The sequence below is a fragment of the Panthera tigris genome, chromosome C2, assembly GCF_018350195.1.
Source record: "Panthera tigris isolate Pti1 chromosome C2, P.tigris_Pti1_mat1.1, whole genome shotgun sequence".
Taxonomy (NCBI): domain Eukaryota; kingdom Metazoa; phylum Chordata; class Mammalia; order Carnivora; family Felidae; genus Panthera; species Panthera tigris.
Window position 1 is genome coordinate 92,443,738 of NC_056668.1, and position 27,567 is coordinate 92,471,304.

The following is a 27,567-nucleotide window of genomic DNA, read 5'->3' on the forward strand; positions in this document are numbered from 1 at the left end:
CCAACTTCACAGATCCTCCATCTGTGCAGAGAATGCCAAGACTTCCCATCCAATTCAACTTGTACTTGGCATGGAACGTTCACCATCTTAAAGATATCAATGGCCTAAATGATTTCCAAAGAGCTCACCAACACGAAATTTTTCTTTGGTGAAGTTAGTCAACTCTCAAGGGACAAAACTCAGGAGGTGGCTATGTTGAGAGACAAAAGATTTTCCCCAGCCATATGCTTGAGGAAGATGGTGCACAGTCTGTGGGCCCTTCCATGGCTTTCACAGACCACAGGTTAAGTCCCTTCTGTACTCCTCTTTGCAACAGCTCTTTTTCTTTTTGGTATTGGGCCTAGCAGGAGACATTTACTGCTTCCAAAACTCAAAGCAAAAAATAGCACCCAGAAGGTTCGTGTCATATAGTTCCTCCTGAAACTGCACTACAGTCATTCAAGCTCGAAACCTTTCCAATCCAGTGTGTGCAGACTACTCTTAGATTAGTGGGTGCTTTTCTGGGTGCCTGGATGGTTCAGTTGGTTAAGCATTGGACTCTTGATTTCAGCTCAGGTCATAATCTCATGGTTCATGGGATCAAGCCCCATGCTGGGCTCTGTGCTGACAGCAGGGGCCGGCTTGGGATTCTCTCTTTCCCTTTCTCTCTGCCAGCTCATGTTTGCATGTTCTCTCTCTTTTTCTCAAAATAAATAAATAAACATTAAAAACATTAGTGGATACTTTCTTCTTTACTCTCAAACTGTATTTGTCATTCATACTCACTCAGGAAATATTTATTGAGCACTTGTTAGTGACTGTGTGTTAAGCACTGTGCTACGTGCACTGTACTAAAAGCACTGTGCTATTAACAAATACAGCAGTGAACAAAATGCTCACTGCTTGTCCTGTCCTCAAGAAGCATGTGTTCTAGCACAAAAATGTAACAAGAAAAACATCTGGTACTTACATTAGACACCACTTCTTCCTAATCTGTTTTTCTTCCACAGTGCATTGCAAATAGCAATTCAATACATATTTGTTAAAGCCAGTCAACCAAGTTAAATATTATTTGACATGAAACTCAAACCAATAATGTCAAGAATATTTTGGAGTAGTTTATTTGTTATTAAAAAAATCAGTGCTTATTGATTTCAACAACTGTGTGTGTGTGTGTGTATGTGTGTGTGTATTTTAAGTTCACAAATGTGGACAACTTTTGTGCTTTGAGTTTGAGATTTATCAGAGTATCTGGAGAAGGTTGCAGATTTCCAACAGTCTGTTACTTCATTGATTTCTGTGCTCATGGTTGTCTCCATGAAAACCCTAAGGTTTTATCTATTAGCTTCTTTCAAACATAGCAATCAAGACAGCAGCAAACTAATGAATTTCTCTGCACTAACCAGACAATGATACACAATAACTGATGTAACTTAATCCCTTATACCAATAATGAAGACTTTTTTACTCCAATTCATTGTGTTTCTTCTTGATATTGCAAAATTACCCCAATATAGTCATTTACATGATACAGATTTATGGTATCTCAATTTCAGAGTAAAAATAAAATCTTCAACATGAAATTACAGGCAAATTAAGGTCAACCAGAATTTTTTTTATTATCTTTTTTTTTAATGTTTACTTATTTTTGAGAGAGACAGAGACAGAATGTAAGTGGGTTAGGGGCAGAGAGAGAGGGAGACACAGAAGCAGAAGCAGGCTCCAGGCTCCAGGCTCCAAGCTGTCAGCACAGAGCCCGACACGGGGCTTGAACTCACGAGCTGTGAGATCATGACCTGAGCTGAAGTCGGACGCTCAACCAACTGAGCCACCCAGGCGCCCCTTTTTTTATTATCTTTAACAAAACACCTACATATTCAGTAGAATAAAAATGTGTTTTAAAGATTTGCTTCCATGTGAAAAATGTTTCCACAGAAAGGAACAAAATAAAAATGCCATATGAGCATTTCTCCTAATGGCCTTTGTTTATAGTCTATTTATTTATTTGGCCCCATCAGGCATACAGTTTATAAAATATTTGGACAGGAGTGTCTGAAAGCAATACAAGCCTTATGATATTTATATTATATATAATTTAATAAGCACCAAACTCACTTACCTAAAAATATTTTTCCTGTCAACTGCCATGTGTCATGCTTAAATTCTCACCATTTGCCATTGAGTCTCTAGTCAACCCCAGGTAATATGCAGAAGAAATTTTATCTGTAAGTGTTTAACTCATTAATGGATGACTCTTGAACACAATTGTGAGAATTATTTTGAAACTTCTTAGTCGCTTTGGAAATATGAAAGCAGAATCCTGAGGAACAAGATGGAAGGAAAGGTAAGCTCTGACGAGGAAAGATGACAGGATGTTCTGAAATACAAGGAATATAGTTTGAGCAGAAGGACCCTATAAAGGCAATGGATATATGTGCTTAACCCTGTGAATGAAAGAAAGTAAAACAGACACTCTAGGGAAGTAGAAAGAAGTCAGGCCTACGATTCACAAGCTGTAACTTCTAATTCCAATGCTAGGATTTAATTTTGGATAAGTCACTTCATTTCCATATTAGTCAGCTACTGCTACAATACTGCTGTGTAACAAATCACTCTTAAATTCAGTGGTTTCTCATAACAATAAGCAGGTTGGCTTATCAGTCATGATTTGACTGATCTAGGCTAGTCTTGGCTGTACTTAGCTACCCTTAGCTCCAAGCTGCGGAGAGGCCCAAGTATGGTCCACATGCAATGGCTATCCGATGTCTGTTTATCTTATGGCAAAATGCAGAATTCTAAGAGAGAAAGCAGAACTATATAAGCACATATCAAGCCTCTGCTTATACCATGCTTATTAACATCCTGTTAGCCAGAGCAAGCCATATATGGTTATTGTGTTCACTGCCAAACCATGATAAAAGTAATATTGTTACAGAGATGGGGGAAATTGAGACCAGCAACTCAATCTGGTTTATCATAACTGCTCTGGACTTTAGTTTCTGCTGCTATATGATGACGAAGTTGGCTTAGGCCTGTGATTCTCAAACACTGGTCTAGTGAACTGCATCAGAATCACAGTGTTGGGTGAGGTTCTAAAAACTGTGTTTGTCTACTTCCCCCCAACTAAGTGATTCTGATGCACAACCCTCAGCTAGACGGTCTGTAAGGCCATTTACAAATTTTTAAGTTTACGAACAACTTTGCCTACCATAGCGTTTATCTACAGCTTTGCTAGGTGCAGAGGCAGAGTGCCAGGGAAGGTGATGCTGCCTACCTGACAATGCAACTGATATAATCCATTAGCCCATATTCTCCCCTCAGTCTTCCCACTATGTAGATGCCTCTAGTAAGTGACGCAGCCTGTTCTTCCTGTTTTTAAATGTTAACTGCTCTCCCCTTCTCACCAGGATGTAAGTCAGGTTTTCCTGCCCTCCTCCCAACCCCAAAGCAAACTCTTTGCTGCTTCAGGTTCTTTCCTACATTCAGTTTTACATCTAGACAACAATGAGCATTGCAATCATTTTTAGTCACCTGCCTACAAAGAGATTTGTCCATTAAGCTAGGCAGTATTAAAATCCTCATTTTGTGAATTCTCCTATTTCTTGGTTAGAAGACAGGCTAAAGAGGAAGTGTCCAAAATGAGATGAGAGGTAAAAGAGAGCTTCCCCTCCTGGGTCTTGGAAAAAGATAAATGTAGAAATGAATTTCTCATCTAATTATTCATTCCTGTTTATATATTCTTTAATGATATGTTTCCATGGTTACCAGCGTTGTTAAATGCTGCCTGTGTTTCACTTTGCTTTGATGCTATTTGAGGTAGTATGCCTGTAGGAGAGGTTCACTTTAAAATGAAAGATGTAATTGACGCAGGTATTTGATGTAAGGTTGAGTGTTCCTGTGAAGAAGATAGTGACCATGACATTATTTGCTGTTTGTATAGTTTAGTGTAGTTCTTCCCTTGATGTTCTGTGAGTGTCCCAGGCATTAGGAAGGAAGAAAGGAAGGAAAAGAGGGAGGGAGGGAGGAAGGAAGAGAGGAAAGGATGGAGGAAAAAATGTGAATCATATTCACATATTGAATCCATGTGTACATTTCAGTACCATTATATATATCTAGTGACACATATTTGCCCAGATTGTCAAGTAGGTGAGGTTGCTTTTTATGTGCCCCATTCCTCTCTTCTCCCCACGCTGTCCCCACTCCTCGCTCCACCTATACATGCCAAGAGTCAAAGCCTTCTTTCAAAAATGTGTCATATAATCAATTACCTCACCTCAGTGTGAATTTTAGTCAGAGTGCCACCTTTTCAGAGGTTGTCTGCTTTTGAAACCCTAATTGCCACTGAGAAATAAACAGCTTTGTCCCCGGCTAAAACAATGAGGCATCCAGATCATATAAGAATTTGGGAGCAGTGCCTCAGAATGGGCCCTGCAGGAGGACCGCATATTTCACTTGTGTATCAGCCCTCTATCCACAAGTTGATAATTCAAGCTCATTAGAAAATAGTGGCATCATATCAAGCAAGAAAAATCAATTTTCAGCCACTCCTAAGAAATATTTACTTAGTATTTGTCTTCAGAAATATGTATATATTATATTTATATATAATATATTAAATATATATTTAATATATTTATTAATTTATAAGTAACATATAAATTAATAAATATATTAAATATATATTTATATGGTATCAGTTTGGTTTTGTAAAAATATCAGTAGGTTATTAAGGAAACTCACACCATTTAAATAAAGTCAGCATTTCCTTTTTTTTTTTTCCCTTCTAAAAAGCTTTTTAGGTTTCTGACAGTTCTTAACAGAACAAAAAGTAACCTCTAAGTTTCTTTTCATTTTCTTTCATTTGAGAATGATATGGGTTTCATAGATTTAAGGCAGTTTTGGCCTTCTTTTACTTGAACAAATTTAAGGGTAGCTATTTGATTCCCAGGAGTCCGTGCTATTCTACTAGATTGCCATGAGGTTATTTTGTTTCCATAAAGATTTTGCCTCCCAGTTTAAATTTGCAAACATGTTGATTCCTTCTTTGCTTTGTTTGCATCTAAAAATCAAAAATTGTTATGATCCAAACCAAATTTAGAGGTTTTTATAGTTATCTTTTATACTTCCCATAGATTTTTATGGGTTATTGATTTACAAGCTTGCAGAGAAATTGAGGTCACTTTTTTTTAGCAGTTGGAGATGCAGAATAAATATTCCATGAAATCATGAAATTTTTTAAGCTGTGTGCACCCAAGTATAAGATAATCTGTAAAGCTCAAAGCTTTTAATGTTTTTATTTATATTCAGCCATCCTTTTATGGCATTGCACGCCAATTAAATATGAATTCTCCTCTTTTCTTGAATTCATACGATTGATTTTTCGTCACTAATTTTTGAAGACTGTGTACTCTACCTATTGTATAGTTCCTGGTTGAATCATTTCCTTCTTCATCCCTTTCTCATCTTTTCTAATCTTCCTTCTTCCAGATAATGAGGCCTCAGCATTTTAAATGTCAATCTTCAACATGTGGCATAATTTGCTTTTTTTAGGATCATAAAATAACTGTTAAACTGACCTATTTTTTATCCAAGAGAACATAGATGATATTTTATACAGTGCAGTCTAAACCAGGAGTCAACAGCCTATGAGGGACAATAGCCCCCAGAAAACCTTGGAAGGGCTATTTCAAGCCCAAACCTAAAGAGACAGAAAACACCAAAATTACCATGACAAGTCTTCATTTTATTTATTCTTCATCACGTGGGGGTTGGCCTGCTTTAACATTCATGTATAAGGCCCAGATCGGAGATAAAACTGGAGATTGGACACATAACTTGGAAATATAGTGGCAGGTCTCTTAAAGATAGCATTTCATTTCATTTCATCTAATATGACTTCAAGTTGTAGTTTGCTATTGTCATAGAGTATGTGTATGGGTGCATAATAAATATTTATAGATATATAGATATATATTTGTGTGTGTATGTATAGTAAATATACAGTGTGTAATATACAGTATTACACACACACACACACACAGATACACACAACAGGTCTGTCACATTTCTCACAGATACAATTATGCCCCTTCTGAGACCTCTTGTTGATGGGAAGTTACATATAGGAGGATACGTGCTCCATAATAGCGTCTTCATGCAATCTGTTACCTCCTAAAAATTAAAGTCCTCCAGGAGGAGTCACAGCCTGGAAAATATTAATTGCAGATAAATAAGAGAAATAATACAAAGAAGAAGAGGTATCTGGTTGCTGGGACAAAGCTGAAACTTGCGAGAGAAAAGAAATTATGGGGATATGGAAGTAAACCAAAGACAAATTTTGAGTGATAGACTATAGCACTATAAATACATTTTTCTACACAGACAGTACCTTTCACTAGATCCTAGATAGACCATCATCTCTCCTTGGTCTGTGTACCACCAGGGCCATGGAGCTACTAGCTTCCAAGATGAATAGCTTCCTCATTGGAAGGCTCTATCAGAACACTTTTCCCCCTGCTAAGGATTCCTCTTATGCCCTGTGAAGCTTTATGGAAGCTATAAACTTCATTTGTGAGTCTGCACACCATAAATGGCTCAGAGCAAGAGGCTCAGACTGAGCTAGAACTGCTGAGTCCCAGCTCAGTCCCAAGGTAGCCATGTGAAGTACTGCATATTGTATAATATAAAGACTGGGTTTTCCTAATCTTTAAAATGGGATAATAATATCTGTTTTCCAGTGTTGCCTTAGCAAGTAAAGAGAATAATTTATCTATAGCACTTAGCCATTGCCCAAGAGCACTCATTTAATTGGTTAAGGAGTTTTACAGATTTGTCAATGAATTAAATGAAGTCTACCTACGCAGAGTACAATAGCAGGTTGCTCTCTGATGACAGGAAGTTAGTCCCTGAAACTTAACGTCTTCTCTCCAAATTAAGCATACTTGGTTTCTTTCAATTTCTCCAGTATACAGCATTTCAAGGGCATCCTACACTTTTCCACTCAAAGTCATCTTGCGTACTAGTGGACAAAACAAAAGAAGTACAAGTCTGGGAACCAGGTCACCAGGTTCTCGTCCCAACTCTGCCATCAGTCAGCTCTGTGCACCAGCAAGTCATACCCCAATCTAAAACCACCAGTCAAAGAAATGCAATCAGAAAACAATATACAGTTAAGAATAGGAATATCTATCTTCATATAATTAAACTAAGTATAGAGAAGAAATGCACAATGACAAAAAAGGGTCCCAAACTGTGTTGACATTTACCACCAAACACAGAGGCTAAAGCCCATTAGTAATACCCATTTGTGCTTATGAAATAATTACAGGTAATGTAGCTATTTATTCCTGTGATACCTTTTGGTGATTCATTTTAAATCATCAGGAATAAAAGCTCTGTGGCATCCTAAAGAGTCTGGAGGCTGCTGAAACCCACACTTAAAACTCTTGAGTTTCTATCAGCTGATTTTTCTTTAGTGTGCAAGCAGAAAATGATTCAGGGTCTTTATAATGAATGTACTTTAAATTCTATTTATAAATTATATGTACTTAACCATTAAATAAGCTAGACGAACTCAAGCACATTATTATTTAAGTTCCCCTATCAAGAAGGCTTTCATTTAATTTTTGTAAATATTTCTCTTTGAGACAGGCATTCTAGTTGATAGCATTCCTTAAATCTAATGAGGGGCTGATGGGCAAAACAGTCTTATTGTGGCCAGGAGATATGAAGGATGACTATTCTGTTTTCTGTTAGGGTTATTGTTTTGAAGAGGATCTTGACCTGGTTTAGGTTTGATGTGGTCTGTTTGTTTCTCTGTTAGAGTTAGAGTCAAGTTCTTGATGTCTTTGAAGACAGGAATAAGATAGTCATGGGAAAAGAAAGTAAAACTTGATCTTGTAATTCTACAAATTTGCTGTCTAACTAGAAGGATGAAAAATCACTTAGCATAAGAGAAAGCATTGGTTTAGGAGACTTGCTTTCTTGTCCTGCTTTCTTCTCTAATTTTGTTACCTGAGTTAAGTCACCAGAACTCAGCAAGATTCAGTTACCTTGGTTATAAAGTTGAGTGATTGTAAAATAATATCTTAGTTTCTTTTCATCTCTTTAGTTCTATGCTAAAGGGACATGGAAATACAATTTTGCTATCAAATATGATTAAAAGTTAATACAGAGTAAATTTTAGTCGTTCAATGTTGAAGTTATTCAGCTAACAGAAGCATCATATATAATCAAAACCTTAACTCTAACCCTAACCAGACTGGATGGTGGACAACAGTGTACACATACACACTCTCACACACACACACACACACACACACACACACACACACACACTAAATGGATATATATATATATATATATATATATATACACACACATATATATACTTACATATGTTCTAAAATTCTATAGAACTCACATACACTGCAAAACTAAAGTAAAGTAAATGTTTAGAATTTAAAATGATATTTATTATGGCTATTTTTAAATAGGATGTATTGCAAAGTAAAGAATTCACAACAGCTATATAAAAATTTGTTCAGGGGCACCTGGGTGGCTCAGTCGGTTAAGCGTTTGACTTTGGCTCAGGTCAAGATCTCTCAGTTCGTGAGTTTTTTCCCTGCGTTGGGCTCTGTATTGACAGCTCAGAGCCTGGAACCTATTCAGATTCTGTGTCTCCCTCTCTCTCTGCCCTACCCCTGCTCACACTCTGTCTCTCTCAAAAATAAATAACATTAAAAAAATTCATTATATGCTCACCTCAGTACAAGTAACCTGTTCATACAATCTTTGGTCAGATACTGCAAATAAAAATTTAAATTTCTTGATTTAAATTGCATGAAGACATGACTTTCACATCACTGGATTGATAAATGTAATGGCAAAGCTGCCAAATATTCCCTTATATTAGAAAATACAGAACTTTCAGTGAAGGTTGTTCAATAAAAGAACTCTCATAAATGCAAGGTAATATTTCAGTAAATGAAATGTTACCTTAAATGTTGATCATCAAGGCAGAGGCAAACAATCAATTATTACATATTTTATTCTGACATACCATTATATTAATAAAATCATCATTAAAATGTCAATCTTGGCTATTACATAAGTGATACAGTGAATAGGTTTATAGGGAAATCTCAAGGAAAGATGTTTTGCTCTTTAGGAAAATTTGTTCTTTAAGTTAATCTTAAATTTCAAGAAAATTGGACTCTTTCAAATTGAACCCATATATATTCAAAAGGATTAAATTTGAAAATTATTGCTCACAAAATTTTATTTTTCCATTTTCTAGAAAATTCCAGTCATCATTCAAAATTACATCATTATTAATGTAATAGCAAAGAATCATATTAGCCACTAAAATCTAAAGATTCCTGTCTCAATCATTTATAGCTTGAAAGTAGAGCACTGCTTCCTTTGAGTCTAATGTGAACTCTGAGAATAATACAATCATAATATTCATTCACTAGTAATACTAAGATAGACTTTATGAGAATTAAAAGAAATAGGATATAAAAAAGCATCTATCACACTGCTAAATGAAAAGTTATTTTATCTCTTTAAACACCATGTTTTTTGTTTACTTTTAAAACAATACGTAAAGCTTAGAAGGAAAAAATGGATTATGAAAGAGATTCAAATTTTTGTTTATTATTGTTTGTGAATTAGGGTAGACTAACTGCTAAAACAAACAACTCCAATATTTCAGTAACCTAAAACAATAAAAGTCAATTTCTCACTCACTGTTGCAGTTCTTGGGTGTTTCTGATTGGTTCTCCCAAAATCAGCAATAATGAGAACCCATAGTTCTTCCACTATATACCTCCATCTTCCTCCATGTCCTGGCAGTCTTCCCTCTTCAGGAAGCTGACAGAGAAAGAAAATGGAGGATCACACTAGGCAGAGTTTTATGGGCAATGCCAAGAAAAAGTATCCTTCCCACTTACATTCCATTTATCCGCACAGAGCCACATGGCTATGCTTAACTGCAAGGGGGCCTGAAAAATGCCTAACCACGTGCCCAGGACACTTACACATGTATATGTTCTAAAACTCTGTAGCACTCACATATACCACAAAACGAAAGTAAATGATTTAGAATTTAAACCGGTGTTTAATATGACTGTTTTTAAACAAGAGAGTCCCAGGAGGTAAAACCATAATTTTTGAAGAGAAAGTGAAATATAATATTTGAGACCCTAATTCTAAATTCTATAAAATTAAAAAGCTGTTCATCCTGAGAAAAGTCACTTAAGCCTCTTCAAGTCACTTAATTCATCTCCAATTCAGTGAATTGGGCTGGAAAATTCCCAAGGTTCCTTCCAGATCTAATCTTGTAAGTAAAGCAATTTACTGCAATTATGGCCAACTCTGATATTGGAAGCATTAAAGGAATAATTTGATAATAATCTATAATAATTTGATCACATTTTCTAATTAGAACTGACAAGATTTCTACTACTGAATCACTATCACTGGACACATAGTTGAAAGGTTGCAATTTGTTGAAATCCTCCAGCAAAAATATGGGGAAAATTTCATAATCTCATCATCCTGAAAATGTTTATAGTTTCTGCCAGATTTATCCTAGGCACCCTGAGTGCTCTTAAAAATTTACCAGGAAGAAGCAACTCTCTTGGATTTAGAAGAGGAAGTGAATTGTGTTTCTTTTTTTGCTAGTCTTCTTTTCCCTCTACTTTGATGGCTTTTCCTTTACTGTTGACAGAGTATCTCTCTTTCCCCGTCTCCCCCATCGTCTCCCTTGTTGTAAAATTATCCTGGGCAAATTGATTTCTGAGGTAGCAAATGGATTTTTTTGCTTAGCTAAAGAACAAGGAGAAATTATTATAAGTTACTGTTTGTAGAGGAAATGAGCTGCCCACATACACTCTTGGTTTATATAACTATAAGCTTTAAAACTTGACAAATGTGAGGATAACAATAGAGAGTTATTAGAAGCCCCAAATGTAAACACCTAATTTCAAAGCCTTTTTGTGTGTGTAGCAACAGAGAAAGCATAATTAACAGCAATGCACACTTAACAACAGAACATGTGTACTGACTGTTTTCCCCATTCTTTGTACACGTGCAACATCTATTGACACCAGAGAAACTCACACATTGGGAAAGAATAACTCAACTGCAGAAAATTTTTGTCAAACTAAAAAGTATCATTTAAAATATATCTTTTAGTATAGGTTACTTTTTAAAGTTTTTATTTAAATTCCAGTTAATATTGCAGTGTAATAGTTTCAAGCATAAAATATAGTGATCAACGATTCCATGCATCACCAGGTGCTCACCACAACAAGTGCACTCCTTAATCCCCATCACCTGTTTAACCCACCCACCCTGTCCACCTCCCTTCTGGTAACTGTCAATTTGTTCTCTATAGTTAAGTCTGATTCTTGGATTGCCTGTTCCTTTCTCTTTTTTTTTTCCCCTTTGCTCCTTTGTTTCTTAAAATCCATATATGAGTGAAATGTCTTTCTCTGACTGACTTATTTCACTTAGCATTATACTCTCTAGGTCCACGCACGTTGATGCAAATGGCAAGATTTCATTCTTTTTTATGGTTGAATAATATTCCATATATATACATGAATAATATTGGAGTAATATTAATACATATATATGCATATATATATTCATATATACATATGCTACCTCTTTTCTATCCATTCATCAATAAATGAACATTGGGTTGTTTCCATAATTTGGTTGTTATAGATAATGCTACTATAAACATAAGGGTGCACTTATCCCTTTGATTCAGTATTTTTGTATTCTTTGTGTAAATACCTAGTAGTGCGATTACTGGATCATAGGGTAGTTCTACTGTTTTCTACAGTGGCTGTACAAGTTTGCATTCCCACCAACAGTGCAAGAGGGTTCCCCTTTCCCCACATCCTCACCACTACCTGTTGCTTCTTGTTGATTTTAGCCATTCTGACAAGTGTGAGGTGATATCTCATGGTAGTTTTGATTTGCATTTCCCTGATGATGAGTGATGTTGAGCATCTTTTCATGTGTCTCTCGGCCATTTGTATGTCTTCTTTGGAAAATTGTCATGTCTTCTGTCCATTTTTTAATTGGACCCTTTGTTTTTTGGGTATTGAGTTTTATAAGTTCTTTTATATATTTTGAATACTAACCCTTTATCAGATGTGTCGTTTGCAAATAACTTCTCTCATTCCATACATTGCCTTTCAGTTATGTTGATTGTTTCCCTCACTGTGCTGAGGCTTTGTATTTTGATGTAGTCCCAATAGTTTATTTTTGCTTTTGTTTCCCTTGCCTCAAAAAAGTTGCTACAGCCAATGTCAGAGAGATTCCTGCCTGTGCTCTCTTGAAGGATTTTTATGATTTCAGGTGTCACATTTAGATCTTGAATCTCTGTTGAGCTTATTTTTTGTGTATGGTGAAAGAGAATGGTTCAGTTTCACTCTTTTGCATGTTACTGTTCAGTTTTCCCAGCACCATTTGTTGAAGAGATAGTCTTTCCTATTGGATATTCTTTCCTGCTTTGTTGAAGATTAATTGACCCTATAATTGTGAGTTTATTTCTGGCTTTTCTATTCCATTGATGTATGTGTTTATTTTTGTGTTTATTTTTGTACCATACTGTTTTAACTACTACAACTTTGTAATATAAATTGAAATCTGGAATTGAGATGCCTCCAGCTTTGCTTTGCTTTGCTTTTCAAGACTGCTTTGACTATTCAGGGTGTTTTGTGGTTCCATACAAATTTTAGTATTGTTTGATCTAGTTCTGTGAAGAATGCTGTTGATATTTTGATAGGGATTGCTTTGGGTAGTATAGACATTTCAACAATATTTGTTTTCCCGATCCATGAGCATGGAATGTTTTCCTTTGTGTGTGTGTCATCTCTAATTTCTCTCATCAGTGTTTATAATTTTCAGAGTACAGGTATTTTACCTCTTTAGTTAGGTTTATTCCTCCATATCTTCTTATTTTTGGTGCAATTGTAATGGGCTTGATTTCTTAAATTCTCTTTCTGCTGTTTCATTATTGGTGTATAGAAATGCAACAGATTTCTTGGTGCATCTTACTTTTTACAAGCTGCAATTCCTCACCTTGTCTCTTCCTCTATTTATTTTCAAAATCAAGGAAAATCTTTGATGATTAGAAATAGTTTACAATCTATATTTTAGTACCTATGATTATTACACAATATTCCAGTGTTTAAAAATCCTTAAGCATAATCTTTCATTTGCTGATATTAGACTCTTCATGAAAGGCAAGCCCAACCCTAAATTACTAAATCATTATCATCACAAAATGAAAACCTGATATTTTGGTGTCTAACTCAAACAGTCAAAAATTCCTTCTATTTTAGTAATGCTAAATTTTTTTCTAGATTATTTCACTGAGTCATTCAATAATGCACCAGAAATATTATATATAAATGTTATATATAAACACATATACACACATATAATAGTGTGTGTGTGTGTATATATATATATATATATATATTAGACTCTATGTAATATACCAATACAATAATATAATACTCTATATAATATGTACTGTATTCCTTTACAAGAACAATGTGAGACAGATTCAAAGCCCCAAGATTCTCTGTCTCTGGAAGAACAAAAAATATTAATACATAAAGGCACAAAAAGGATGTGTCAGGATCTGGTGAAAGGGTAATTTGTGTTCTCATTTCTACTCTATCTTATAGTATTTTTTCTCGGGGTTATAATAATGTGTTTTGAGAAAATATCTCTATGGAAACTTCAATTATTATTCTCACATACACACTTTGCTCACTCACCCACCTCCTTACACATCTTCAAGATGGAGGGCAGAAACCACAGAAAGACCCCATATCTACTGACTGTGATTAGTGAGAGAGGGAGACTGTGCCCCAGCACATACCCTCCTGAGTGGAGAGCCCTGTGAAACCCTAAATGCAATTCGCTGAGCAGCAAGCCAAGAGTACAGTGCCTTAAATGAACAGATCAAGCTGCCACACAAAACCCACACTTCTGCCACTTGCAAAAAAGCTGGTATAGGCTCTTGGGCACGAGTCTTACTGTCCCTGCTGTGAGATGGCTTAGCAAAGTTACCTTGCCAGCAGTCACTTAAGCTGCCAGTAGTTGGAAAAGAAATGGGATGAAGAGAGTGTTTTCTTCTATCTTGGCCTTACTGAGATACTGTTAATGTCTCTCTGGAAGCAAACTAGAGAATTAAATACCTTTGTTAATTTTTTTGAGCCAGAATTTAAAGCAAAATACCCTTCACCAAGATATTTAGAGAAAAGCTATTTGGGAGTTAGGAACTATTATGGGATCAATTGTGTCCCCCCAAAATTCATATTCTGGAGTCCTAACCCGGTGCTGCAGATTGTCATTGTATTGGAAATAGGTATTTAAAGTGTTAATTAAGTTCAAATGAGGTCTTTAGGTGGGTCTTAATCCAATGTGACTGATGTCCTTATAAGAAAATGAGATTAGGATACAGACATACACAGAGGGGGGAAAAAAAAAAAAAAAACAACCCATGTAGAGACACAAGAAGCTACATAGCCATCTACAAGTCAAGGAGAGAGGCCTGAGAAGAAAGCAGTCTTGCAGACACCTTGATCTCAGACTTCTAGCCTCTGGAGCCATGAATTTCCATCATTTAAGGCACCCAGTCTGTGATACTTCATTATGGCAACTCTGGCAAGCTAATATGGGAATAGTTTACAAAAGGCAAAAAAGTCAGATCATGACCTTAAACTCAGGTCTAAAACAGCTTCCCTCTTCAGCATATCCTCCCACACTCATCTAGGTATGATTACTTACATTTTTGGTCTGGACAGGCCATCCCCTGATTGGTTCCAGCTGTGAACCGAACCTGGTACCTAAACACCATATTTGAGTTCTCAATCCACATCTCTGAATTCCAGACCTGCTGGCTGCATTACCCTTGTTAGCCTTCCAAAGTTGGCATCCAGGACTCAGCACCCAGATCCTGCTGTACACTCATAATCCATTGCTACCTCCGCTGAGGGCTAGCTCTGGGTTTGGAATCACAGTTGTATTCTTTGTTCCCCTGACAGTTTCTCAAACCTGGGAAGGGCAATATAGTGGGCAATGTAAGCTCTTTCATTCAGCCATTCAGAAATTTGCCCCACAACAAATTTAAAATGTAAATTGTAAAGTTTACATCGTTGTCTGAGCCCCTCAGAGAAAGGAGGACCCTTTACATCCAGAAAATTTTTACAAAGCTGCTCTGTTGCACACAGTATAGATGATCATAGAGGCTACTGGAAGTCACTTGAGAAATGGAATAGGCGGTGAACAATTAGGTTTCTCAGTTTAAAATCAATTCCTTATTGCTCTTAATACCAATCAGAAACTTGTTTACAAAGTGCTATGACGGTAATCATATAAATTGCTGTTTGTTAAATCTTTTTTTCTTTGTTGGACAGTTCAGATCTATTCTTTTTCCTTAAGATTGTTGGCACTCTTAGTTGTCAATGAAAAAAACTTATTCCTATAAATAAATATGGGTTTTTGTAATATGCTTTTATGCTATTTTCAGAAAAATGAGATAACTATAGACATTTCCACTTTTTATTCAATGTTCAACCCTCATTAGAAGGAAAAGCTGTAGGAAAGGAATAAATTCCTTTTAAAACTTCACATAACTTTCCTTTTGGTCTGTTTCAAATAGTAATGGACCTAGTTAAAACAGGAAGCTCAGGGTGATGGCTGGCTTTATCAAGAATGGTACATGAGCAAAGAAAATTTAAAGAACTTCTTAAATAGCCAAATCCATCTCAAGTGGCTCTTGTGATCTGGAGGGAAGGGAAGCTTTGGTGGGAAAAAGTTGAGAAAGGTTTCTCTTACTCCAAAAGGCTTTCCTAGGTATTGGAAGAAGGGGGAAAAAATGTACTTTGTTGTGTTATTTATAGAAAATACTTATATCCAGATATTTCAATTCGTTTTTTAAAGTACAAATTGCTCATCAATGTCTGTTCAAGAGTAGAATAATTATATTAGACTTAAGAATTTTATTTTTAAAATCAAGTAAAAAATGACACCTTGGAAAATAGAATTTTTATTTTTATCTTAAAGCAAGCTCAGTGTAGGGGTGCCTGTTTACAAACTTTCTTCATTTAATTGGTTTTCTTAATATGAAATAGTATTTCCAGAACTAATTAAAATTTTATTCTAATGAATATTCAAGACCAAAATATGTTATCTTTGCAGTACAGTATATAGATTTTTAAATCATCCATAAAGGTAATTATATTTTTTTACATTCTTAAAAAGTCATATATTGTTATTGATGCCAAATGGGTTGTTTGCTTTCTCTCAGGCCATGATTGAAGAAGCCATCACCAGAGCAGAATCTTTCTCAGTTATGTATACACCATTTGCAACAAAAATCAGAGCTGATAAAATAGAAAAAGTAAGAGAGGTTTTCACAAAAACTCATCCTGCATATGTGGAATACATCTACACAGGTAATATTCAAGTTGTCAGCTGCTAGTTTATTTCCATTAATAAAATGGGTCATTTCTGCTTTGTTTGTTTATTGTTTCAGTTTTAGGAGTACATTGCTATTGGTGGTGGGTTTGGGTTTTTTTTCATTTTATTGTATTATTTTTTTTTCATCATGGTAAGTGTACTTTTTAATCCCCATCACCACCCCATTCTCCCACTCACCTCCCCTCCAGTAGCCAGCAGTTTGTTCTCTATAGTTAAGAGTCTGTTCTCGGTTTGCCTCTCTCTTTTTTTCCCCTTTGCTCATTTGTCTTGTTTCTTCTATTTCACATATGAGTGAAATCATATGGTATTTATCTTTCTCTGACTGACTTATTTCGCTTAGCATAATACTGTTTAGCTCCATCCATGTTGTTGCAAATGACAATGTGAGTGTTGCAATGTAAGTGTCATTGCAAGTGACAAGTAAGATTTCACTCTTTTTATGGCTAAGTAATATTCCATTGTATTCTGTATCCATTCATCAATCAGCGAACCCTTGGGCTGTTTCCATAATTTGGCTATTGTAGAAAATGCTGCTATAAACATCAGGGTGCATGTATCCCTTTTTATTTTGGGGATAAATACCCAGTAGTGCTATTGTTGGGTTGTAGAGTACTCATATTTTTAATTTTCTGAAGAAACTCCATACTGTTTTCCAGAGTGGCTGCAGCAGTTTGCATTCCCACCAACAGTGCAAGAGGGCTCTCCTTTCTCCACATCCTTGCCAATGCTTGTTGTTTCTTCTATTTTTTTATTTTAACCATTCTGAGAGGTTTGAAGTGATACTTCATTGTAGTTCTGATTTGCATTTCCCCCTGGTGATAAGTGATGTTGAGCATCTTTTCATGTGTCTCTTGGGCATTTTTTGTCTTCTTTGGAGAAATATCTGTCCATGTCTTCTGTTCATTTTTTATCGGAATATTTGTTTTCTGGGTATTGAGTTGTATCAGTTCTTTATATATTTTGGACACTAACCTTTTACCATATACGTCATTTGCAAACATCTTCTCCCATTCAGTAGGTTGCCATTCAGTTTTGTAATTGTTCCCTTTACTGTACAGAAAATTTTATTTTTACATAGTTCCAGTAGTTTATTTTTACTTTTATTTCCCTTGCTTCAGGAGACCTATCTAGAAAAAAGCTGCTATAGCCGATGTCAGAGAGATTCCAGCCTATGCTCTCTTGAAGGATTTTTGTGGTTTCAGGTCTCACATTTAGGTCTTTAATCCCTTTTGAGTTTAATTTTGTGTATGGTAAAATAAAGTGATCCAGTGTCATTCCTTTTGCATATGGCTGTCCAGTTTTCCCAACACCATTTGTTGAAGAGACTGTCTTTTTCTCATTGTATATTGATTTCTCCTTTGTCAAAAATTAACCGACCATATAATTATGGGTTTATTTCTGGATTTTCTATTCCATTCTATTGATCTATGTGTCTATTTCTATGCCAGTACCCTGCTGTATTAATTACTACCGCTTTGTAATACAACTTGAAATCTGGAATTGTGATACTTCCAGTTTTGTGTTTCTTTTTCAAGATTGCTTCAGCTGTTAGGCGTCTTTTATGGTTCCATAAAACTTTTAGGATTGTTTAGGAGGACATTGTTTTAATCTGATGAGTTGAAATGGGAAGTTATTTTAAGGTTTTAAGTAGAACTAATCCTATGGGTCTAGCACAATATTCCTTGTACCATGATGATTCTATGCGTGAAAAGGAGACACCCTAAGATTTTTTTAAATGAAAAAATAACATGTGATAAAATGCCACCTTTCCCCATACTCTTCATTAGTAAACTGGATGACTATAGTATTTTCCTAAAGATGGATTTTTTTCCAGTGCTATTTCTACTCTCCTTCCATCTCTGTCACACTTCAAACCTCCCTCTTTCCTTATGTTCTTGGATCACTGATATCCCAATGAGATCTGGATGGTCAAAGTGTACGTAGAGGACACAACATTAGTGTTATCCTTTTTTCCTCATTTTGTCTTTGGAAGCCACTTGCTTTTATTAATTCATTCAAAATACTTTTTAGTATCTATTATGTGCTAGCTATTCTGAATTAAGACAAAGATTTTCTTGTACAAAATTAAGAGTCACTCAACAACTACCATGTTGAGCGAAATCTCTAAATGCACATACCTAATATCTCATCTTCGTATTAAGGGCCTTTCAGCTCCTTTTTTCATGGCTTTGGGGCCAAGTCACTGACTTATATGATTAGTAATGCACTCTGTTAGTGATCACTTTTAAGATGTCAGGCATTCTACGTTTTTTATCTCTTGTTATTCCCAAATCTTATGGAGTAAGATGATTCTTACTTAGAAATAAGAGAACAACAACCAGATAAAACAAATAGCTTTTCCAAAGATGCACAGCAAATCACTGGTGGCAGGCCTTTGATTTGAACCCATGTCCTTGCCATTGAGCTATACCATTGCCATCTGATAGGAGCAGAGGTGTGATAGAAGCATTAAATTTAGGTTCTATATAGTCCTTGTTTTCTCCACAGTGCCTCAAACTCTTTGGAGGAAAGATATTAAGTAAATCTAACTAGTGATGATTGAATAGTGAATCTCTAAAGAACAATGAGAATTTGAGGGCAAGGAAAAGGAAGAGAAGAAAATACAGTGCATGCTATAATGACCATCGATGCTGATTTACTTAGTGTGAGCATTTTGTAAGGAAGTAAATAAAAATGTTTCAGAACTCACATTTTCTGCTAATTGTTATAAATCATTTATTATTTTGTTATGGATACGTTAAGAGTTTTGGGAGGAGTGGCTTTAATAGCACACAAGAGTCATGTCAATCTAGTGTCATGGAAAATGAATCGGATTCAGCTATTTCCATTTCTATTCTTGGATCTATTGGTAATGAAGAGAAATTCATTGAAGATCACCTGTATGACAACTGCTCTACTGGTAGAATGAATTTAGTTATATTTAACCTACTTCACAGAGAAGTCATGAAGATTAATAAACACTTAGGAAGCACTGTTGTCACTGAGAGCTTAAAAACAATAATACCATTAATAATCCAGATTCATGTCTCATATAACTCCATCAACCTGTTATCAAGATGAATTGTGATCTATTGGCAAGAAATTCATACTAAAGGATCTTATACTTTGGAAAAGATGGTAATTATAAGTTACTAATGATTGTTTCTATTATTTTATAATTACTAATTGCTGGGGTATGACAGTGCTATATAAGAAACTAGAGAGGAAAGACAGCTTCTGGAGGTAGAGAAGGCAGTCTAGAATTTTAAATTTCATTGGGATTGGGTAGGTTCTTTGCTCTGTAGAACCTGTACCTTGGGCGAACAAGGAAGGGTATTGCACTGATGACATTACTTGTCTCTGTTACAAATCAGTAAAGGATCTTCCCCCAAAGTCATTGCTGGAATGACAGTGAAACCATCGTTATTAACTGTATATGCACAGCCTTAGTGGTCTGGCTTCTAAGGTGAATGAGGACACAAAGCATAGGAATAGGAAAGGTCAAATGTTATCTTTAGTATCTTACAGGTGGTACTAAGTGATTAGGGCAGGCATCCGTAGCCAAAGGTAGTAGCTAGAAAGAGAGTCACACTAAGAGAGTAGCTATTTTGTTTTATTGGCACTTCTCCAAAACCAGGATTTTCCTTTTATCTGCCTTGTAGATGGAATGTAAGAAACTTTTATTCTGCCAAAAATGTATTCAGTTATTTATTTCAACAAATAGCCATACAGCAGTATGACTGGACAATCATAAAGCAGATGTGTGCAGACATGAGGCTTTTTTTTTCCCTACACATATTCATTGTTTGTCTGTCCAGAGCCAATAATATATTCTATCCCATTGCAAAGGAGTCAGTCTCATTCAATCATTTCTAAAATTTAGTCTTTCTTCAGTAACTATTAAATCAAATTCACCAGCTTCCTTCCCCTTCCCATGGGATTTTCTTCTCCCCCTGGTCTGGTTTCAACTTTCACATAGCTCAGACATATCCAATATCCAAAGAGGTCAGTAGACATGTGAGGAAAGTTTCTTTTTTCAAAGTTTGGTGCAGGTTGGTACAGTTGCTGATTACATGGCTAATTCAACTTCAGATAATCTCTGTTGGTTTGAGCAGGACCAGATGGGTTCATTTATGTAACACATTAGGTGATCAAAGGATACGTATATGAGGTCCCCATGCTGCCTTTTGGTGTAGATGCTTCTTTATATGTACACCAACCACCCTCACCACATAACTTGGCCCAACCTACAGCCATTCTCTGAGATTCCCTTTCCCTGCCAGAATGCTGGCTTGTAAACCAAGTCACCTTCTGGGTCTTACTCAAGAAATCCCCTTTACTCCACTAAAGACTGAAAGTAATTTTAACCCTCTCTCCAACTTGCTATGCTATTTTTCTATTTCTCTTCTCCCTTTATGCTCCAGAATCCCAAGATCCTCAGGATCAACAATAGAGATGGGTGGTTTGTCATCTATTCACTTAGTCATCAGACATTTATTGGACACATATATTCCAGACACTATTCTAGGGAGTGCTAGAATATACCTGTTTCTAAGAAGGGATCTGATTTTAGTAATTTGTAATTCAGGGCGAATATTGGACTGTATTTTTCCACTCTTTTATAGAATGTTTTCAACTAAAACCTAAGCCCTAATGGTAGAATGGAAGGCTGACTCTAACTAAAATCATGATGGAGGAGAAAACAGACAAGGGAGCAGTTTGGAAAGTGCACTGAAAGTGGGAAGACTAGCTAGTTGTTTACCAAACTATTTTCTCCCCATATATGCAACTAGAATACATTTCCAACCTCCCTTACAATTAGGTGAGGCTTGTGACTGAACAATGACCAATAGAATGTGGGCAGAAAAGATGTGGGCCACTTCCAGGCCTGGCCTGTAAAACCCTACATACAGAACTCTCTTTCCCTGGCTACTGACTGAGTGGATAGGACCATGGAACTGAAGAAGCCACAGACAAAAGAAGCTTGGATTCCCTGAATTACCTTGTGGAAGGTCATCCACTGAATACCCACATGAGCAAAAACCAAAATTCTATTGCTTTAGATCACTGAGATTTGGAGGCTTTTGTGTTGGGTGTTTTTTTTTTTTAATTTTTTTTTTAACGTTTATTTATTTTTGAGACAGGGAGAGACAGAGCATGAACGGGGGAGGGTCAGAGAGAGGGAGACACAGAATCCGAAACAGGCTCCAGGCTCTGAGCTGTCAGCACAGAGCCCAATGTGGGGCTCGAACTCACGGACCGCGAGATCATGACCTCAGCTGAAGTCGGCCGCTTAACCGACTGAGCCACCCAGGCACCCCTGTGTTGGGTGTTTTTGTTGTTACATTAGGAAGCTTTACTCTAATACAGTGCCTTACATCATAACAGGTAGTAGCTTCTTAGTCCATCTGTAATGCACACAATAAATTCATGTGAACTCAGTGACTGAATAAACACTCCCTCATTTGCAATCAACTCTACCCTCAGAAACGCTCAGAGATTGTACACATTGTTTCCTATCTCACACTCACTCATCCTTCCCTGGACAACTACAGGTGAATGCTGTCATACACACATGTTGGTACCCACCTACAGAAAGATCACATTTCAGGAGACTCACTGGGCCCTATGGAAGATAGAACACAATTATATAGTTTTCATTGCAGCAAGAGAAATTTAGGTTATAAGTAAGAATTTCTAAATTACAGAGGTCAACTAAATAAACAATCAACAGATGAAGGTCACAAAATCTATACCTTGAAGATCTTGGATGAGGAGTTTACCTATCAAAGTTTTGCTGGATAAATAGTTATTGTCATTAAAACTTGGAGACTAACACATTTAACTCTCCCAGCAGGGGCTGGCAGACAAACCCCCAGTTCAGAAACTCTGCCCAACTCCAGGTCACCTTCATCAAACCTGATAGTATTGAGTTCATTACTCCTTGGTCACGTGACAGTGCAATGAGCCCAGCAATAGCTGGCAGAGGTGGCGGTAATGAGCGGGAAGGGTTTTCACAATAAAGATTCCCCAGGCAGTGCATTTTTCTCTAGCTAGCCCCCAGTTCATAGTAACCCATGTCAGGGATTCCCACATGAGAAACAGATGGAAAGAGAAAAGCTATAAAAATAAATCCATTTTGAAATGCAAATAGGTATAAATATTTTGAATCTTTTTATTGTATAGACCGACTAAATTAGTGATTTATTATGAGAAAAAAACCCTTCACCCTCAGTGGCAGGTACTAAACTATATTGCCCTTTATAACTTCTACAAGACTGATGAAGGAAGGTTAAAATTAAAATCTGCCTTTTGGGACAACCAGGTTTACATATCCTCGGGAACTTACCGTGCATCTTTTGCTATTTGAGGAATATGGTAAGACCCGCGAAAATCTTAAATCCTTATTGTAATAGAGCTGTATTGTATTATGTTTTACGGAGAAAAAATTACTGAATTTTTAACAGTGTAGCTATCCATTTTTCTTATTTAAGGAAAAATCCAGTTTGATTCATGCAGAGTAGTCAGGGTATATAAAACAAATAATAATTCATCAGCCCCAGAATTATTATGTTTTCATTTATAAAGATTTTGCTTGAGATTTTTACTCATATATTCCAGTGAAATAATGCAATTTTGTATAGTTCTTATTCTTGCATGGTTGTATTTTAATAATAATAAAGTAATACAATAAGCATATCCTGTCTCCTCTTGATGAAAATATCAAGATTTATTTGCTAAATAAATAAATATTCAGTAATGGATCTGTGCTTAGTAATGTTTAATAGAAAAGTTTTCTGGATCAGATATCAATTACTTTAACACTGAGGTGGATAGAGTCATATTTTGTCTTTCCATTGCAATTTAACTCCCAAGAGTAAATATGTATGTTCAGATGAATAATATATTGTTTTAAAATAGACCTTTAAGAATTGCTTTTTACTGAAATTTATAACCCTGTTCTTGTTCAGTCATCATTTACCAGTAAGGATAATACATTCTTATGCTTTCTAAAATAGGAAATAAAAAATTCCTCATTTTATTCTTTCTTCTTTAAAATATTATAATTTTATCATGATCATGAGTTTTCAAGATAAGACTATTTTCCTCTCTGTAATTCACTTTCTCAAATGGAAAAGGTTATAGAATTAAAGAGCTTATATCCCCAGTATTATTATGAAAGTGTTACGACCGGGTTGGTTATAAAGATGATAAATCATCTTGTATTTGTACCACAGAATTCTTGTTAGAAACAGCGAATCATTCCCAAAGTATGTAACTCCCCCATATACAGAGCTAAAGTCTCTGTTCTTAAAATATGAAAATGTTGGTCTTTCCAATGGGAAATGTGGTTTTCTGGCACTACTCTGTCTTCTCAACAAACAGGTCACTTGTCCTTTGCAGTAGCAGGTTACGGCACTGTTTGCTTCTGGTCTCCATCATCTACTGTTACCTTTCACGATTGCATTTTTCCTGGACTTCTCTGGAACTATATAATATATCCTCCGTAGTATATTTTCTTATAGGATCTGATTGAAGACAGACAGAATGGCATTTAAAGAAATACCATTTAATAATCCAAAAATAAGTGCAAGTAATGTAAATTTTTACTGCAGCTTCTCAAGAAAAACCAATGAGTTAGGGCAAGATGGAGCTCTTGGAATGGGATACATGGCAGGAAGCAGGTATTACAGGTACTGTATCCATAATGCTCTGCAAAACGCATACACACACACACATACATGCGCGTGTACACACACACACACACACACACACACACACACACACTTATATGGCAGCTTCTCTCCAAGTCTCTTTCCTACTCTAAGCTCTCCAAATACTCTCCTCAAATTTATTCCCTAATAAACAGGTAAGTAGTTCCTTTCCAGTGTTAATCTCTAGGAATATTGTGAATGAGATAGCTGATCCTGTTTAATTCTAACAAATATATAAAAATTTATAAAACACACTTTGTGTATTAATCTCGCGGCTTTATCATCCATCTCTTACTTTTCCTTTTGATGTGTTTTCCTCAAGCATTCTTTTACACTTTTTCTTATGTCGTATGTATTTATGTAAGGCAAGTCATTACACTTCTACCTTGGGATATAAACAAACAAATACATAGATTACCAATCCAGATAATAAGGGAAATTGAGGTTTTCAGATTATGTAAGACTTTATCATGCATTCTTGGTTAACTACCCAAAAGTCACTTTCTATAAGATGTAGAATCTAACCAAAAATGAAAAAGTAATAATTATGATATAGATCAAGACAAATTATGCTAATATACATTTAAGTTCAATTATTGGTAATAATGTCATAATAATATTATCATAATAATGGCATCACCAAGATGCATTCAATTTTGCTATCTTTGTAGTAGCTGTAAAAATTAATTCCTAATCCTCAAACTGTTGTGTCTTAAATAAGGAAAATATTCTTCCCAGATAGCTAACTTGAAGAATTTATGACTGTCTTGCATCTCAGCTATAATATTTTAAGGATTCCATAGTATTTAGAAATGTACAAACTACTAGTTAAATCCCTATATCAGAAATCTTTGGTTTCAAGTGGTAGGAATCACAGCTCAAACTGACTTCGTTATATTTAAATTTTAAAGGAGGAGAGGGAGGCATGGAACAATTGATTTGTATTATTGAAAGACCCACAGGTGGCACTGCCTTTAAATACAGCTTAATCCAACAGCTCATTCACTGCTCTGTTTTCTGCAGTCAGCTTTATTCTCAAGTTCTGCCTGCTATCCCACTTCCTGTACCATACTTTCAAATGCTAAGATCTTGAGTAATAGCAAAATGCTCAAATGTCATTAGAGATCTCAAATCACACTGTTCTGAAGAACAGTGAGTTCCTCTTCCACACAATTCTTGAGACTTGCTCTTTCTCATTAGCCCAAATTGCACTTATGCTTATAATTGAACCAAAACTGAGCTCAGAGTAATGCCGTGGATTAACTGGTCTGCATCAGTTAGGTCACACTTTTAGAGCAAGTAGAGATTGAGGGAATTCTCCAAGGGGTGAAAAAAAAAGAGGAGGAGGGAATGCATAGTAGGTAACCAACCAACCAATGGCCATTCCAATTCTCATATAGAGCAAAAATATAGCTGTTTATGGGAATTATAACAACATTGTATTATTTCACTGATCATGAGTCTAGTAAATATTGATAGGATAGCAGTATCTTTAATATTTGTATTGTCTCAAATCTACTTTGGTGGGGATGGAATTAAGGAACTTCCCCAAAATACAATACAGCAGATTGAACATAAAACTTTGGAATCAACATGAATTTCAAGTGAAATAGAAATGAACTATACATAAAAATCCTGTGGAATTATTTATTTCTCTAAGTGTATATATGGGTTATGAGAAGAAACTTAAAAATACAAAGATTGGTTTTGGAGAAGTAGACCAGAAGTCTGAAGTGAGAATTAAGAATCTTAGGAATGGAAACCAATTTTTTCCACTTACATCTAGAACTCTGAAATTATAATGAAGGTCAATGGGAAAATGTAATTTATTATACAAAGATTCATTATATATATAGCTTTCTCACACATGGAATGCAAAAATCACAATATGCTATGTTTTTAAAAGTAGAAACTGTTTTATTATTTATGGGGGGCAATAATGATAACTTATCTGTAAAGTTGCTGCCTTTTGCTATTTTCTTGCTGATGTGAATTTGTGGATAACTTCCAAGATAGAAGTATTGGCATTAAAAGGAGTACAAGATAAAACTCAGAAGATGGTTGGGAAAGAACTAATGACAAAGTGTTGGCATTACGAAGGCACTGTAGAAGTTAAACTCTGAAACTGATCAGTAAAAAGAAGTCATATAAAACTGACATGGTCCCATCTCATACTGAGCAATTGGGACCTTTAGAAATGAGATTTCACTCTAACCCAAAATGTCAGAACATTTTGTTATGGACAAAGGGCAGAGAAATGACATAGACACCAGAAAATAGAGAAGGAAATGAAACTTAGAGAAAGGTGGTGATAGAACACTAACAGATTTGCGTATTTCTCAAAGAGTTTTTAAACTTCTTAAGCTTTTTCTTTAAAAAAATTTTTTTTTTTTGCTTTGAAAAGTTCATTCACAATCCGTTGGCTGTGATTCTGATGAGGTGTCCAACAGAAAATACTGATGATGATGGCACCAACTATGTTTTGTACTTTACTTCCAGAGAGTTTAAATTTTATTTTATGCATATTTAGCTTCATAACAGATAAAGCTATCCCTCATATATATAGATGAGTCTGCTGATCTACAATCAGTATTTCATGTTTGCACAGATGCTTTTCTGGTGGTTCTGACAGTTTCACTAAGTCAGACTCTCTCTATTAATCCAGTCCTCTTCTGTAGCTATGACTTCATATTTCCCTGAGAACAAGCTGCAGCCAGGGTACAACCTGAATATGAAACTAATTTTTCCATCCAGGAAAAGCTGGTTTGTTCATTTTAGCATCTATTTCATTGGATTATTTGATGCTGGTTATCTTACTTCACTCATCCTTCGTACATTGAACAGAAACCACTTAAGGTTTAGCTAAAATAAAGAACAAAGGCTGTGACAAAGCAATAAGTCATATCTCAGAAGCTCTGAACATTTTATTTGTTCTTTTTGAGGTTATTTTTTTTGAAAAAGATTTTTTCTGAAGTTTTATTTTTTACCATTAAAAATTCAGGATTTGGAAAAGTTTGTTTTTAGATTCAAATATTGATGGACACCCACTAGATGCTTCGGGCATGAACATAACTTGAAGATGTCATTCTCAAGAGGATTAAAACCTGTTAAAGAGATAAGACATACCCCCCCCCCCCATGAAACCTTAAGAGACTCTAGAGTGAATAGTATAGATTTCTTTAAGAGTTTGAAGGGGGATACTGAAATATTCAGGAGACTCTTCATGGACAGGGTGGGACTTAAATTAGGTACATCTGGAAGGATAGTCATTTACAATATGAGAGAGAATATGTAAGTGTTTCTTGATGGAAAGAACTTTTCTGAACAAAGAGAAGTTCAGAAGCAGGAAAAG

General features: G+C 35.6%; 1 protein-coding gene across 4 annotated transcripts in view; it reads left to right on the forward strand.

The window, feature by feature from the left end:
- Positions 1–27,567, forward strand: part of SPATA16 (spermatogenesis associated 16) — a 241,745-nt gene that overhangs the window by 162,814 nt on the left and 51,364 nt on the right. For all 4 annotated transcript variants that reach the window (XM_007077091.3, XM_007077092.3, XM_042956736.1 and 1 more), the window contains exon 6: positions 16,328–16,475. In XM_007077091.3, the coding sequence (XP_007077153.3) occupies positions 16,328–16,475 (148 nt within the window). The remainder of the gene's footprint in view (positions 1–16,327; positions 16,476–27,567) is intronic.